General features: G+C 57.1%; 4 protein-coding genes across 4 annotated transcripts; 2 read left to right on the forward strand and 2 right to left on the reverse strand.

Annotated features, from left to right (window-relative positions):
• Nucleotides 1-513: 513 nt before the first annotated feature.
• On the reverse strand, nucleotides 514-2052 carry VELB (Velvet complex subunit B; the record flags this gene model as incomplete). The annotated part of the gene is made up of 6 exons (XM_036632945.1): nucleotides 514-775; nucleotides 824-1100; nucleotides 1153-1406; nucleotides 1459-1538; nucleotides 1604-1658; nucleotides 1712-2052. 6 exons carry the CDS (start codon nucleotides 2050-2052, stop codon nucleotides 514-516), a joined length of 1269 nt encoding a protein of 422 aa, XP_036502165.1.
• Nucleotides 2053-9004: 6952 nt separating this feature from the next.
• On the forward strand, nucleotides 9005-9513 carry CGCS363_v001097 (uncharacterized protein; the record flags this gene model as incomplete). Its single annotated transcript, XM_036632946.1, has 2 exons — nucleotides 9005-9195; nucleotides 9261-9513. 2 exons carry the CDS (start codon nucleotides 9005-9007, stop codon nucleotides 9511-9513), a joined length of 444 nt encoding a protein of 147 aa, XP_036502166.1.
• Nucleotides 9514-10005: 492 nt separating this feature from the next.
• HEM12 (Uroporphyrinogen decarboxylase) lies at nucleotides 10006-11343 on the reverse strand (the record flags this gene model as incomplete). The annotated part of the gene is made up of 5 exons (XM_036632947.1): nucleotides 10006-10079; nucleotides 10147-10537; nucleotides 10592-11127; nucleotides 11191-11232; nucleotides 11289-11343. 5 exons carry the CDS (start codon nucleotides 11341-11343, stop codon nucleotides 10006-10008), a joined length of 1098 nt encoding a protein of 365 aa, XP_036502173.1.
• A 410-nt stretch (nucleotides 11344-11753) lies between these two features.
• CGCS363_v001099 (uncharacterized protein) lies at nucleotides 11754-13967 on the forward strand (the record flags this gene model as incomplete). Its single annotated transcript, XM_036632948.1, has 1 exon — nucleotides 11754-13967. One exon carries the CDS (start codon nucleotides 11754-11756, stop codon nucleotides 13965-13967), a length of 2214 nt encoding a protein of 737 aa, XP_036502174.1.
• Nucleotides 13968-15872: the final 1905 nt, after the last annotated feature.

Raw genomic sequence — 15872 nt, forward strand, 5'->3', positions numbered from 1 at the left:
TCGTTGGCCTGAAGCTGAAGTGTGTGTAGGCCGGAATGGAAGCAGCAAAGCCTTGTCCCCAGGTCGTCAACGAGAGCACATAATGATCGGGGCAAGAAGTGCTGTAGATAAGACTAAGAACTTACGGCAGACAGAGCCGTCCCCAGACGAGAAGCGTGACAGGAGGGCGAAAAATTAAGCCGCAGCCATGCATATCAGTTCATTTAGTTGTCAAGGCATTGAATCAAAGAACCTCGCAACGAAGCAGCAATGGCTCAGAGGTTCAAAAGAAAAGCGCTCTACATGAATAGGGATTTTTATACTAAATTCCTGAATGGGCAGAGTGCTAATCAGAATACTCGGGCACTTTAGATCATGCAGATGCCCACATATTGGTAGCCTCGTTTTCCCCGGGCGTGCCTCGTTACTAGAGCTGCGCTTCGTGCCCATTCAACGCAACATTACTTCATCGCGCGGGCGACTCCCACATCGCGTGGAAGGATGGCCTGGGTGATGCGACGGAGAATACCCTTTTTAAAACTCCTCGTCCTCTTCGTTGTTCTTCTTGCCGTCCGAAGGACCATCCTTCCTGATGGGAATCTTGATGCCTTGATGAGCAAAACACTTGCTCAGGGGGGTGCTCTCGCACACTCCGGGGAACTTCTTGGCAGAGTAGACCTGGAACACGTCGCTCCAGCATTGAGCGAGGACATTGCTCTTGCCCATGTTGACCAAAGAGCCAGCTGCGGAGGGCTGTCCGGCGCGCTTCGCCACACTCACAAACGAGAACCTCAAGCTTCGACGGGTTAGCGGAGTGCAGGAGACTTTCCGCGAGCGTACTTACCGGAAAAGACCCTCAGTCCTGACACTCAGATCCTGCATGACAAACCAGATACCGACATTATCCTCCGTGTCGCTGAGGCGGAATGCGCTAGACGCCAGGCTGCCGATAAGATTTCTGGTGAACATGCCCTGGGGCTGATTTGTCGCCATCGACATGGACTGGCGGTGTCCGTACGTCAAGTCAGCCTGCGATGGTACGGTGCTGGCGGCATGGTTCGGGAAATATTGAGTGGGGGGCGCAAACGAGGCGTTGGTAGATGTGTATGCAGTCGGAGGAGCTGTTTCCCGTGTCAGCACGTGAACTGATGCAGCGGGCCGCGAGAGACCTACGCTGGTACCCTTGATACCCTGGAATCGGCGGGGGCTGCTGCTGCTGGCCATACGCAGGACCGGCCGCGTAACCGGGTATCAGGTCCGCGTACGGAGGCATGCCCGGGGGGTCTTGCCTCAGCGTGTGGAAGGGAGTCGGGGTTGTGGTAGAAATGGAGGCCGTTGTGCTCGAGTGCCTGACGAGGTTCACCTCGTGCTGTGCCTTCTCGTCCCACAGGTCGACATTGATGATGAAATGCCCATGCTCGACCTCGCTATCAGGCTGTCAGCGCAATGTCCAACTTGGAAGACGCGGGGCCAACTAACTTTACACTGAACTCGCGACCGGTTTCGGGGTTGAAGACCTTTACTCTGATACACGGCGGAGGGGTAATGGGGCGGCGGTCCTGTCGAGACGAAGCATCAGCACGAGTGTCGACGATGGCAAGTATTTAACAGGGGGCGTGCTTACCTTGTCACCGAATCCGCACATGCGCGCTCTCTGGGGTTGTTGGACAACCACAAGCCTGGACTTTGTAAGCTGATGATCTCGAGAGGTTTGCTCGGACGCTTGACGAACTCGTATTGCCTGCCCAGGTCGTCTGTCCTGGAGAAAGAGGGGGGCTGGCCCTGGCCCGCGGAAGTCGAGGTGGCGGGGCCAGAAGAGACGGCGGGAGGGTGTTGAGGAGGGACACCGTTGGGAGGCATATTAGATGGTACTGGCGCAGGAGGCGGGAAAGACATGGGAGGAAGCTGTGGGATCTGACTCGAGGGATGGGCATGATGCGGATGCTGCTGGGGGTGCTGTGGGTGATGTTGCTGGTGAGGAGGCGGGAGCTGTTGTTGAGCATAGGGGTTCGGGGGCATATGCTGCTGATGGTGGTAGCCACCAGAGGCGGGATGTTGCTGGTCGTAGTTCATGGTTTCGGGGGTTCTTTGCGAAGCTCGATCGTGGGTTCTCGTCGCGGAGCGGAGGTGGGGGGGCGAGAGCGGCAGAAGAAAGTTATCGCAGGCCACGGCTACGTTACACGCCGGGTTAGCAAAGCGCGGAGTAATTGCGGGATACGGGCGCGGCCACGGGAAGAAGATTGTGCAGCAGCAAGAGGGGGACTGCACGGTACCTAGCGGGATGGACTGCCAGACTCGAGAGAAGCGTGGTTCCGTGTCTCGAGAAAATATGGTGGTCAAGGAAGGAAACGGGTCAGGGCAGCCGGGTTCGTTATAAAGGACGGGATGTTTTAGGTTCCCAAGGTGCTCGAGCTTTGGAGGTGCAGGTGCATAGAGGCCGCAGGTGCAGTACCGCAGGACGCTTTCTTCGGTACCGCAGGAAAGTGGAAGGAAGGCAGCAACCCAAGGAAGGCCGAACAAGGTTGCACATGCGTAAGGGTACGAACATGGACGGACAAGGGAGCTCGACAAAACTAAGCAGCTACCGACGCAAGTCACTGGGCAATTGGAGATGGGAAATGGGGGAGAGAGAGGGGGGCACTCTGGACGGAGGAGGGGTGCAAATGGTGGTCTGTGTGCATCTTCCTGGTTGTGGGCGGGCGTGGGGTGGGTCTGCACCTTACCTAGGAACAGTGTAAGTGAAGTACCTGCCGGGTACACTGACTGGCTCTCTGTCACCTCACAGTCTACACTCACTGTAGGTACATCGGATTGCTTCGGTGCCCAGCCCGCAAGCAAGTCTCGAGAGAAGAACAGCAGAAAGCAGAGGTGCAGCAATACCTGGAAGCAAAGAACCGACGTTCTTGACACTGACACCGACACTAGCACGGCACGACATCACGACACGGCACGGCGCCGCCTTGCAATACCGCAGCACGCTCGGTTGGTGGCGGCAACGCGGAAAGACAGGTCGAGTTTGTCTTGCACGGTTGGGCGGGCGGGATGGCAGGCGGCAGACCAGCACCAGGGCTTGCAGGGTCCCAGGTGCTCCAAGACCAAGGGAGGGGCCCCCATCCATGGATTGGATCGCTGCCAGCTGATTGATGCTGTACCTCTGCGCGGTCGTCACATTCACAGCACAGTCCAGTACAGTACAGTCCGCAGGTCGTCGGGTCGGTGCCTTTGGTTTGGGACTCTTGGTTGAGCGACCGCCATGTGTCTGTCGTGTGCTGTCGTGCCTGTGCTGTGCTCGTGCTGTACATCATGCCCACGGGTTCCGTGGTTGGGCAGAGCAAAAGAGTCGACGTCGCCTGCCTCCGCCCTCGTACATGAGACAAGCCGCCATTCTTCTTTTTTGGCAAACGCTCGTTGATGCAGATATACCGACGGTTTGTGCGGCAGCCCACTTTGGGTGGACGACTGGTATCGACCACCATTGACACGACCGCCAGCGCGGGGTTTACCTGTGCCTGTCCGTACATACAGATCACTGGGCATTGGGTCTCGCTCTCACTGGCGCCGGCTCCTTCCATTCCTCTTTGCTTTTATTCCCTGAATGTACTCTGCTGTATGGAGTGCCAGGGTTGCCGTCGCGGTGGATACGAGCGATGCGCGGTGCTAGAGTGCGGAACGGGTGATGGGCCATGGCCCGCCATCCTCTGCTTTTTTAACATCCGCCGGACTCTGGCTCGAGCATCCGCAGACTGTACGAATAGAGTAGACGGGCGCGCCTCTTGCCTCCTTCTTCCGGGTGGGTAACGTACCCATGGACAAAGTCACCTTGCCATGCCACCTCGTCAACTCGTCCACACGCAGTGCAAAGACACGATGCCCTGTTCGAAGACGCCTGCTTCATTCTACGGGGACCTCGGATACTGACAATGCGGACGGAGCCAGCCCCTTCCTCCCGGGGTTCTTTGTTTTTCCTATTGTTCTCTCCTCTCGACATGACGAGCCAGTGCTGTGTGTCTGAGTACATGGCCCCGCTGGCACTTTGCAGCATTGCCGGTACCTTACAAGCGCAGAACATGGAAACAGCAGCTAGCGACGGGGCAGGCAAAAAAAAAGTCGACAAGGATCAGGTACGCCAAAGCCAGCTCAGCTCAGAGACACCCTAAGGTAAGGTACTTTGGACTTCATTATTACCTTCCCAAGATCATCCATCACCTCGCGGCGGGGATTCACTAATGCGTACCTGATTGCAGTTCTGATTGACCCATCGGCGACCAGCTTGATGCCCGAACATCGCCAGTCTCGGATGGCAGACGTATCCTTTCGAACGCAGGACGCCTGCTCTGCAGCTCAACCCATCCGTCGTCCTCCTCCTCCTCACGTCCTCCCGCACAGAAAACCCGTCGACCCGTGTGTTACCACACACATGCCACACACTTCCGTCCCGTCTGGCACCCCGCCCGTCGCATCTGCCCACAATGTCTTGGATCCGACCTCGTTCGAAAACATGGCAGCTTGGAGTTAATCTCCCGTCCGTCAACCGTCTCGTGTCGTTCGTCTCTGGCCGGCTTTGCTTTCCATGACACGAACGCACGAGGCCGGGCAATAAGAGTCGGCGAATCATGCCGAAACCAGACATGTCGAGCGGCCCCCCTCCTTCGTCATCCCGCCCAACAGCCACCCCAACCCGACACAATGGTCCACGAACCATTTCCGCGCCCATGTATCGGTCCCGACCTTAGCAGCAGGCCTACTTTATGCCAAACCATTCCCTCGGTGCCCATTGACACAACCCGACTCCCCGACGCCTGCTCGGCGCATTGCTTCAGCCGCACCTCCTCCTGTCTCGCAGAAGAAGGGGGGAGGGGGGCCGCGCCACCCAGGCCTGCCCGTTGACCACTGGGAGCTCCTCCGTGCCACATCTCACCCTTGACAACTGACAGCGCCTACCTGGCCCAACGTGCTTGGCCACGGTCGTCTTCTCGCTAGCCCGTGAAAGCAAACTTCCACATTGGGTCGTTTCTGGGCGCTTTGGTGCAAATCAAAAGCGCATCTTCCATTCGTACGCCAGCCATCCGCACCCGGCCGGAAATTCACCTGCAGTATCCCCGCCTGCTGTGTTACCCATCGTATGCCATCTGCCTCTTCTCCATTGGCTGAACCGTCCAACGTCCTCTTGTTCGCTCCGCGCCGGCCAGGAGCAACAACCGGGTGCCATGGCATCTGCTCATCTTCCCCTGTTGTCAGAGTCCTCAAGCCATGTCCCTGGAGCGAGCCTCCCGAATTGCGGTGTGGGAGCCGTGGTCTATGCGCAAGACCTTCCGATGCGTTGCGCCTTTTGCCGTTTCCTGTCAAATATTACGCTGCAGCTTCGGAATAGCACTTACGCTGCCAGGCTCGGTTTCTGGCTGTGTTGGCCAAGCCGGATTTCCGCCTTACCTCCAGCCACGGCAGCCAGCTTGACAGCTAACTGGCACCCTTGTCCGTTGACAAATGACTGTGAGCACGCTCCTCGAGATTATCAGACCAACCTCTCTATCGGGGCTGTTTGACGTCTATCAAAGGAAGCCCTGGGGTCATAAGACCTTGTGATAATACATCCTGGCTGCTCGTCGTTTCTTTACATCTTCCACCTACTGCAGCCATGAGTTGCGACGTTGTAATACCCAATTTACCTCGGCCACCAAGGCAGGACGCTACGACCTCTCGGCTACAAAGCATCCGCCGTTCGTAAGAGTGGTCGTGGCCACCGAAAGGCCGGAACACATACCAACCCGGTTTCTTTGTACTAGATAAACGCATGGCCGAACACCAGACAGCAATTATCTTACGAACATCAAGAACCCAACGACGCAACGAGTGCGTATGGATTGGCACCGAGATTATTATCGACGATCTCGCGACCTCCTGGCCACATTCAGTCCGCTTCTCGGCACCTGAGCCAAAGCCGGTAGATGATGCAGGCACACGTCGTAGACGCGAGGTGGATAATCAGGGGACCTTGTCCTAACAGCAGACAAGGTCTAGGGCACCCGGAGGTGACCCGGTTGCCGCGCTAGCACGGGCGTGGGCCCTCTCCATGATGTGCGCTCGCCTGGCTGTTCGTCTGAAGTGCGAGGTTCATCTTGGATAAAGAGGCAAGACAATGCCGTTCAATATGTCTACAGGCTCAAAGTCTCCGGAGTTGTCAGAGCCTACGCCTGATCTCTCATCTGAACCGCCGAGGTGTCCAGGAACAGAGCCGTGCAACCATTCAAACGAAACGGCATGGTCGCATCCAAAAGCAAGATCTAGTCGTGACGTCAAGCGGCTCAACCGAACAGAACCCTATGCATAGCCAGTGCTTATACTCACAGTCACAACCTTGGGTTTCGAGGCAAGAAATAGCCCTACGTCGTAATCATTGCACTACAGATAGGTCCCTAATGGAACAGACTTGCCCTTGCTTTGAGTTGTTCTAGTGGAAAGCTTGATCCTCCCGTCTAACATCCCTGCCCGCCTCCCTTTAGCGGTAAGCGGTTTTCAAGACCAGATTGGCTTGGATGGCTCAAATGACAATGGGACCAACAGTCATCGGCGTCACCTCGGCTCCGGGCCATCGCATCTCAAGCATTTGGATATCCTCGGGGCTAGGGAGAGTCTGCTGAATGCGCGTCATCCACAGGAATTCGCCATCGGAGTTTATTCGCAGATGCAGATCGCCGTTTGCCGAGCTGTCTAGCGGCAATGCCCGCGCGCATGGTAAACTTTTTTCTTTCCGCCGCAACAGGCCAACCAGATTTTCAGGATTGCCACCGCCGGCTCTTCAGATGGTCTCAATTCGAGATGGGCCAATCATCGAGGGAGACTTTGCTCTTTCCGGGCCAAATCTTGCATTCAAGGTTGTCTGGATGGATGCCAGGACGACACCCGTTGACATCCCAGGCACTGGTTCCTGCGGCATTCGTTGGACTTTCAAGAAACAGAGGGCATCGGCCTAAGCAGGGGCAAGAGGGCAAAGGTCAAGATAAGAGCTGCGGCCCTCTGCTCGAGGCTTGTGTTGGCACGGGGCTGGAGATGACCGACTGATGTGAAAAGGCCGAGATGTGACTGGCTTGAGCATTCTGCAAGGTCTCGATGTTTGGACGAAAATCCGGGGTGCATTCTTACCAGTCACAATCCTGCACCAGTTTCAGCCTGGCGGAGCACTTGCAGAGCGTAAAGACAATTGCGCAACGAGGCAAACGTCACTACTGCCCAGACCAGTCACAGGCGCTATTAAATGACACGGCATCGTCTGGTTTTTCTTTACTCAGGCAACTCGAATTGAGTTTGCCGTCCATCGGCTCTAGGGCAGCGCCGAGGGCCGGCAGACAAACCTGCCGCGGTGGCCGGAGGCAAAGGAGACGGAGCACAAGTCTCCCGGCGTGGATCCAATGGCAAGTTTTTCACCCTCGTGCCAATGCCAAGCACGTAGTCGCTTTGCGATCAATGTGCGCATACAGACTCCAGACCTCCCGCCTGGGAACGTTACAGCCGGCTGGGAGGAATCATCAACACCAGGTCACAAGACCATCGGACGAGGCCGCAGCTCTGTTGCGTCGAATAGAACATCCTGGGGTAACCTGAAGCCCTGCTGCTGCCGCCGATTGCCGCTGGTTCTAGACCCGACACAACGTGCAGCAGCAACAGCAACAATATCACTCAAAGTAGCACTTTCAACCGCTTGCACGCCTTCATTCCTTTCGAAGTATGCACAGCTCGGCCAGTCACAGAAAGGCCTTGCCAGCCTCGTTTTCTGCATCTCCGCCTTGCAATCTGGTTTCATCGTCAACCTCGCGAGCCCGAGAACAAAGACAGAGACGTTCGTCGTTGGAAAACGTCCACATCCACCCCGCGTGTTTGCCATGGCCTAGAGCCGGCGATTCGTAGATTGCGATCAAGTGACACGCGCAGCTTGAATGACACCACCAGCGACTTTGCCTATCCCAGACAGGGCGGAGCTTTGGGGTCCAGAGCAGAGGGACAGGGACCCAAAGACCCCTCGGCAGGGCGAGTGCTTGGGGCCGGGCTGGGAAGAGGGTGCTGTCGTGCCTGTCGGTTCAGCGGGTGCATGGTGTTTTTGGCTGGATGTCGTTGTTTTCATTACGTTTTGGTTTGTCAACGACTGGCTCCCTGGCCCCCGCGGTTTCTTCAAACGTCCACACTCCCTGCCAGCCAACGCGGCCGATGCCTCCGGACTCTTAACCGCTGCAAAACCTCCCGGCAACGGGCTCTCTATCCTTTCCCCTCCTTCTCTCACGGCCATGTGCCATTGTGTGTTCTGTAGGTATCCACTGCAGAAAATACAAATTGGGGGGGAAAGAAGAAAAAAAAAAACGAGCCCACATGTTGTCCATGTCCAGGCTAAACATCACCGAGACCGTGCCCCTGGTGTGGGGAAAGCCACTTGAGCCAAGGCCCCAAAACCAAGAGGGAAAGAAAAAAAATATTTCAGCGACCTTGTGATCACTTGTTGGCGCAACCTACGTCAGGCTGGAGGAGCAGGCCAAGGATGTGCTTACGCCGTACATGGGAAAGGTCGCGCAACATCTGCTTGCGGCCATGACCGAGATGCCAATGCCAATGCCGATGCCATCCTTGCCTCCGTCCTCCTCCCACCACCACCACCAAACGAAGCTTAAACAAAGACCGAGTAAAACTGCCTGCTGCTGTGCCTCCACGTTCCTATTTAAGTCCTTTGTCTCCCGTCCGTCGTCGCCGCCGGTACACTACCCACCCGTATCGCACTGTCACCAGAATTTGATTCCAGGAGTTCCAGTGTTTCTGCGTTGTCGTCTTGCCATCAACTCTTGAACCACACCGCATCGATCGCCCTCTGTCCCGAGAAACGCTCCCCGCGCTCTTGTCACCCCTCGCCCCGGTCTTATTCCGACCCACGCCCGGCTCATCGACGACCCATACATACCTCCCCAAGCAAAAGACTTGCGCGTCGCAAAAGCGACTCGATAGACATCAAGCCCAAACACCACACATTTCCTCGCACATCCTCACGATGCTTGCCTCCCACGGCCGCGGCGGTGCCGGCAACATGGCCGATAGCACCAAGTCGCCCAAGGTCACCCCCAAGGACCTCGAGACCCCGACCCTCAAGACCTCCGTCGTCACCACCGGCCGCGGCGGCTCCGGCAACATGGCCAAGAACGCCGACCCCTACGAGACCCGTCTGCGCCAGGACGTCGAGGGGTGAGTCCCATCCGCCACTTTTGCCCGCAAGAAGCACCCTTGTGACTAACATGCCCCCCTCACAGCGTCCCCCGCCGAGAGAGCAACGGCGCAACCCACTACGGCCGTGGAGGCGCCGCCAACGTCTTCAAGACCGGCTCCGAGGAGGAGGCTGCCGCGAAGAAGGCCAAGGCCGAGGCCACAGCCGCCGTCGAGGACGACGAGTCTTCGCTGCGCAAGACGCCTTCGCCCACCGGCGGCCGCCGCAGCCCCGAGGACGGCAACGGCCTCGCCGCCAAGGGCAAGCAGTGGCTCAACAACCTGACCAAGAAGGCATAAGCGCTTTCTTCTCTATTTCTTTTCCATGCACAGCTTTTCAAGCGATTATGATAATGACCAATTCGACTTAATCACCTCTTCTGGGGACGTCGGGTCATGCACATTGGCGACGGAGTTTGGGGATTGGAAACAGGGAAGAACATCAAAGATGGTCTCCCTGGGGCGTTTGGAATGGGCAACGAAAAAAGTTGAAACGACACAAAAAAAGTTTACGATACCATATTCAGCTATTTGATGAAACCGAGGGACGGAAAGGAAAAGCAAATATTCATGTCATCACTTCTCTCATTTAAAAGCATCACATGCTGTCCACATATTGCCCGACAGCTCTTGGCTTGCAACAAATGATATTGAGATGCGATTTTTGGTCTATACCTATGCCGTCTCTAGTAAGACCAGTAGAGATGTGCCCCTCCCAGACGAACACCTTTTATACGCCCGCGACATCTCTCGAATAATGGTTCATGTGTTCTTCCGTACCCTAACACCTTTTTAGTTCTTCGTCAGACGGTGGATCTCAGACAAGTAGAATCTGAGGTCCTCGGGGTTGACACCCGGAGTGATGCCTGCCAAGTATTAGCCACGCCCGTTCTTCCGTTGATACGCAATACGAATCCGCGTGTATCGACTCACCGTGTCCGAGGTTGGCGATCCACCCCTTCTTCTGGCCCCAGAAGCCATTGACCATTTCCTCGACCGCCTTGGTGATGTTCTCGTGTGTGCCGTAGAGGACGCCGGGGTCGGCGTTGCCCTGGAACGTGATGCGTCTGTCGCCGCGGATCTTGACAGCGTCGGCAGGGCTCTGCATCCAGTCGAGACCGACGACGTCGTAGCCGATGTCGCAGACCGTGTTGAGGGCATGCCAGCAGCCCTTGGGGAAGACAGTCATGGGCACGCGCTCGAGGTTCATTTCCTGCAGCTTCTTGGGGAGGTTCGCGGAGATGTAGGAGAGGTAAGGCTTGCTGAACTCCTCAAAGGCAGCCGGGCCGAGCTCGCCAGCCCACGAGTCAAAGACCATGATGCTCTGGGACAGCTGTCAGTCACAAGGGAGACGTCGCAGTGCGGAAAGAAGACATACCTGTGCTCCGGCCTTGACTTGCAGGGCGAGGTACTCAACGCAGACCTCGGCAATCTTCTGCAGCAGTTTCTTGGACTCCTCGGGGTATCTGTAGATCCACGTCTTGCTGTGGATGAAAAGCTTGGTGCCGCCACCCTCGACCATGTAGCAGAACAGCGTCCACGGGGCGCCGCAGAAGCCAATCAGGGGCACGCGGCCGGCGAGCTTCTTGCGCGTGAGGGTGATGGCCTTGTATACGTAGTCGAGCTCGGCGGCGACGTCGACGTTCTTGGCCATGACCTGCTCGTACTGGCCGTCCGTAGGGCTCTTCAGAGGGTCGGGGAAGTGCGGTCCCTTCTTGTCAACCATCTCGACGGACATGCCGAGGGCCTGGGGAACGACGAGGATATCGCTGAAGATGATGGCAGCGTCGAGGAGACCGGCGAAGCGCTCGATGGGCTGCAGGGTCAATGTGCTGGCAATCTCGGGATCGCGGCAGCAGGCGAAGAAGTCGCGGTTGCCCTTGGCCTCGTGGTACTCGGGGAGATAACGACCGGCTGTCTGGAGTAAGCTGCTGTCTTTTCTTCGTTGTCCACGGTGCTGGTCCGAGGGGTCCTTACCTTGCCGCATGATCCAGCATGGCGGGCGCTCGACCGTCTCGCCTGCATCGTCATGTTAGTCTGCGTCTCAATTGCAGCGATTGAAAGCTTGTGCTTACCGCGGGCTGCCCGCAGCAGCAGGTCGTTCTTCAATGGCTCAAATGTCAACTCCATCTTGTCTGGTCGGCCGGCGTCTGTGATGTCTGGATGTGCCGGTGTAGATCCTCTCTGGGTGAAAGATGCCCCGCGTAATCCGCGACCGCTGAAAACCCCGCCAAAGCTTCCCCCCTGTCCAGTCGCAGGGCGTCGCCGAGGTAGCCGGCCGGAGCGGCTTAGCCACACCCGACCGCACTGAGGTCGTGGCTGCAACGAATAGTGGGTCGGCGAATACAAGCTCTTCCAAACTTGCTGACCTCCCTGCCAATTCGAACCCCACGATACAGCGATTCAAACGCGCCAAAGCGACCCAATTGACCGCCAAACCCACGTCCGAATTGACGCTGCCGACCTTGCTCGCTAGGCATGGAACAGGCGCATTATATTCCATCAATCAATGAACAGTCGGATGCGAGTCGAGCGTCCCAATGTCCTCCCGACCGACCGCGCGCTGCACCCGAGCCGTCCAGCAGCTTCGAGCACCGATAGAAGCGATATGGATCACGGATGGGCTGCTCACGAGCGCCTTTGAGCGATACTGCCATGTATCGCACCTCGCGCGACGGAATTCGAGCTCCACGCCTGGCCCGCTGGAGAGCAGGAAGCGGCTTGGGAGGCGGAAGATGACGGCCATGTACCTCGATCACCAGTCGACCTTGCCGCCCTGGGCTATGGAATTCCCCGTCGACCTGAGCAAGTGGAAGTGGCAGCCGCCGACTCCTCGTCAGTCGAGCGGGGAAAACGATCTGCACGATGAGAAAGACCGGCCGGCGCCAGCAGAGTCGACTACACCGTGGACGGTGATACAGATGATGATGGGGGCCCTTACCGGTGAAGAAAAAGCCCAAGAAGACGACGGGAGGGAAACTCTACCGGCCGACCCCCTTATGGAAAGGCTCTCGCAGGCTCGATTGGCCGTTGCTGCCTCTACACCGCAAGCGATGGACCCGGCATTTTGGAGCTTCACGCGGCACCTTGAGCAGGACATCAAGTCGGGCGCACTGGACTCCGATGCGGTGGTGATGGCTGTCTCGACATTCCCACTGTCCCTCGCCAACGCAGAAGCCGACCGGAAGGTCGTCGACACTGCCATTAGGGAATTCCTCTCGGCCGTGGTCAGCGGCATCAAATCGTCCAGTCGTTTCAGCGCTGCGGATTTCAAAGACACTTTCTGGAACCAGGTCCTAATACAGGCATCTCAGCTGCTCGGGGGGCACACAAGTCTACCGCTGGTTCAAACCATACTCGATGCGATTCCTCTCTCCTACATCGATGATGTCCACGAGGGCGTTGTTGCGGCAGTGCAAAGCCTAATGGCGGCCAGCCTACAGTGGCGCACGCGGCCCGCGGACATTGGCGTCGCGCTCCGCAGGCTATCTCCCGAGGACCACAACGCACTACTCGGCAAGTTGGAAACTGCCATTCACGAAAGTATGAGAAAGACTCGGAACCAGACGCGTCAATTATTTTGGTTGCAGATCTTGGCGCACATGCCGTTGGTAAGGCAGGACTACCTGCTGGACGCTTGCGTCAGATCGGCCTACTTCGACCAGTCTTTGCTTGGGCCCGCCGGTCGACATCTCAGCGAGCTTCTCTTTCACCAATGGACGAGCCGTGGGTATCTGCAAAGTCATGGAGAGGGGGTTGCTGCATGGCCACGCGACTGCGCCGGCCGTCCTGACCTCAGTCTGGCCGCGCTGGTCGTCAAAATCGGCTACAACACCCCCCTCAACTACATCGCCAAGACCGTATGGATCCTGCTAAGCCTACTGAAATTCTTGCGTCGCTTCGGGCGTCAAGAGGAACTGTTTGATTCCATGCGAGCTTACTGTCAAGTCAACACACGCCTCCCTATCATTCCGTTCTCGCTGCTGGCCAAGGCGGGCGGCGATCACCGTTTCGCTCTTACCACACTTTCGATATTAGAGAACCATGCAGATCGCCTGGATGGCAAAAAGCGGCAATGGTGGCAGTGGTTGCCCCAGTCCGAGAGGGACAAGCAGATCCTCAAACAATGGGATTGGAAGGCCTGGCCGCGCTACGTGGAGGGCATGATCAAGGATGAGTCCATCAACCCCGCCATCGTCTGGAAGGTGGTACGCAGTGGGGCCGTGGCCGACTTTCGGTGGAAGCAGGACTGGCGCCGGGTCGATACACGGAAGAACGTAGCACGACAGCTGCCGTACGAGCGGCGTTTGGCAGAGGCAGAGCGATGGAAGAAGACGAGGATCGAGCTGATTCAGAATATGGCAGTCTGGTTTTCAGAGGCAAAACATCTCACTGACAGCACCATACTACGTAACGTGGGGCGGTGCGTTACGTGGCTCAGGGCACATGAGATCGAGCTCGAGCACAGGGTGGTCTTGGCGGTGGTGACTGTAGGCTTACGGGAGCTCAAGAGGTGCGAGCCTGGGAGGACGCGTCGGATATCCTGGGTGTTGGACATTATCGAGGAACACGGAGGGGAGAAGGAGAGGCGGCTCGTTGCTCGAAGACTGCAACGGTGGAGGGAGGCCAACGTTGCCTCGGGCGAGCGTGCGGAGGAAGCGAGAAATCAGGGTAGCAGGGTCTCGTCGGAGGATGGAACACACTGTGAAGTCATGTGTGTCCCCCCCAATCAGGCGTCCATGAAGGGAATGTGAGACGTTGAGACATGGGGCCTGGGGCATCGAGTCTAGCGCAGCGAGTCCACGGCAGTGGTGCCTGAAGGGAGGCCCTCCCAAGCTGAGACACGAGAGAGTGCAGAGTCGCAAAGAAGAGGCATACTAGCGCAATGTACAGAATTCTGCAATGAACAATGTTTCGTGTCGGGAGAACATTCGTTCGCCACGAGGCATCATGGGCCGGAGCGGCAGAGCGGTTGATGGTGGATGGTGTATGATGCGAAACATGGCAACGAAGATTCCGGCATTGGAATCCATTCGGTCATTGAAGCGGAGGACCGCCATCGGCCGGGCCCGAGGAGAAAGTGCGCTGGATGTCTCTGCCGCATGCGTACGGCGAGAGTGTCGCGACCCCCATTGGAACCACCCACCGGATAGCAACCCACAAAACCCTTTGTCTGTTGTACTCTTGACTCTGATGTCTCTGGCCGGCCTCATGAGACAGGCCCAACTTTTTCCATCACCAAGGAAAACCTTGTTTGGGCGGTGCGCGTGCTGCGTGTGGTAAGAACAATTGCGGCAGGCCGGTCCGTCTCCCACGTGTTTGCGCGGGCGGGCGGGTAAAGGGCAAAACAAGACAAGCAACAAAAGAGACGAGATCAAGGGTTTGCCGCGCCGGTCAGACTCCGGAGGGTTAACCACGGTCATTTGCGGCCCAAAAGGCCAGGGCAAGGGCTAAACGGTGTGGACAGTGGTTGGGTAGGTGGTGGCGGTGAAGCAGCAGAAAGGGGGCGAACTGTGTGCAATCTGCTTGTACGTCTACCTAACCTAGGTATGTAATATACGGATAATGCAGCTCATGTGTATATACTGTGTGTTTGCTTGAAGCTGCGCCGACCAGGGGTTCACGACGAGGTTGCAAGGCAAGGCCCCAGGCACAGAAACAGAGACAAGCAGACGTGAAAGAAGACGGCAAGTCGGAAGACTCGGGTGTGGCTCCAAGAGGTAAGTGCTGCTGCTACTGCATTGGGACGTCGAGGCTTAGCGTTCTCCTTCTTGAGGCTCTCTGTTCGTCGTGGAGGGTGTCTGTAGGTTTTGATAGGAGATGCTTCTAGACGGGGGTTTGGAATGGCTAGAAGGCAGATGGAAGCGGCATCGAGGGATCTGGTCCGTCTATCCAGCCCCTCTGGTACCGAGCAGCTGTTGGTTGCTGGGATGGCGGTCCTTCATCTTGGTAAGAAATATGACCTATGCAACCAAATCTGAGGGCCAGAGTAAGTTATTACAAGAAAGACGAACGTGCCGTGTCCTATGCCCGGCGTAGATTTGTTGGAAGTGAAGGAGTGCGAGGTCCGCGGGGTGGGGGGGGGGGGGGGGGGTAACCAGGGGTGGTGGTGGGTGATGCGGCAAGCAATTGGCGTATTCGGCCGAGGCATTCGGCGAGTCCAAGTACATAGCACACAGCCTGCTTGCCCGCTTGCCCACTAGGGCCATGGGCCAAGAGGTGCTGGGCCGCGGAGGGTCTCTCTCAAGGCGTAATTCTCCTCTTTCTTCTAATTATTACGTGCAGCGAGGATGGGGAAGATGAGCAAAGAAAAAGAAAAACCGAGTGGGATTGGCGCCAGTCGAGGTCGCTTCGCGAGGTGGATGACATCGAACTCGACTGACAATCGCTGTAAAGATAACCCTAGCTGGCGTTAGCTCACATGGCCTTATTAGATGGAGGTTGGGCCTATATCGCCGTGGACAATGGGATTGGGCATTTCCCCATCCATGCAGCATGCACCACAAGTGCCCTGCGGAATGTTCCATCCAGATTTTGCAGAGACAGGCAGCAGCAGCAGCAGCAGTGGTAGCAGCAGCAGTGGTAGCAGCAGCAGCCGCAGGACGAGACAGATCAACCCATCAACCCTGCTTATGCCTGTGTCTTGCTGTCTATCTGTC

Source organism: Colletotrichum siamense (genome assembly GCF_013390195.1).
Source record: "Colletotrichum siamense strain Cg363 chromosome Unknown KSG_Cg363_contig01, whole genome shotgun sequence".
NCBI classification, from domain to species: Eukaryota; Fungi; Ascomycota; class Sordariomycetes; order Glomerellales; family Glomerellaceae; genus Colletotrichum; species Colletotrichum siamense.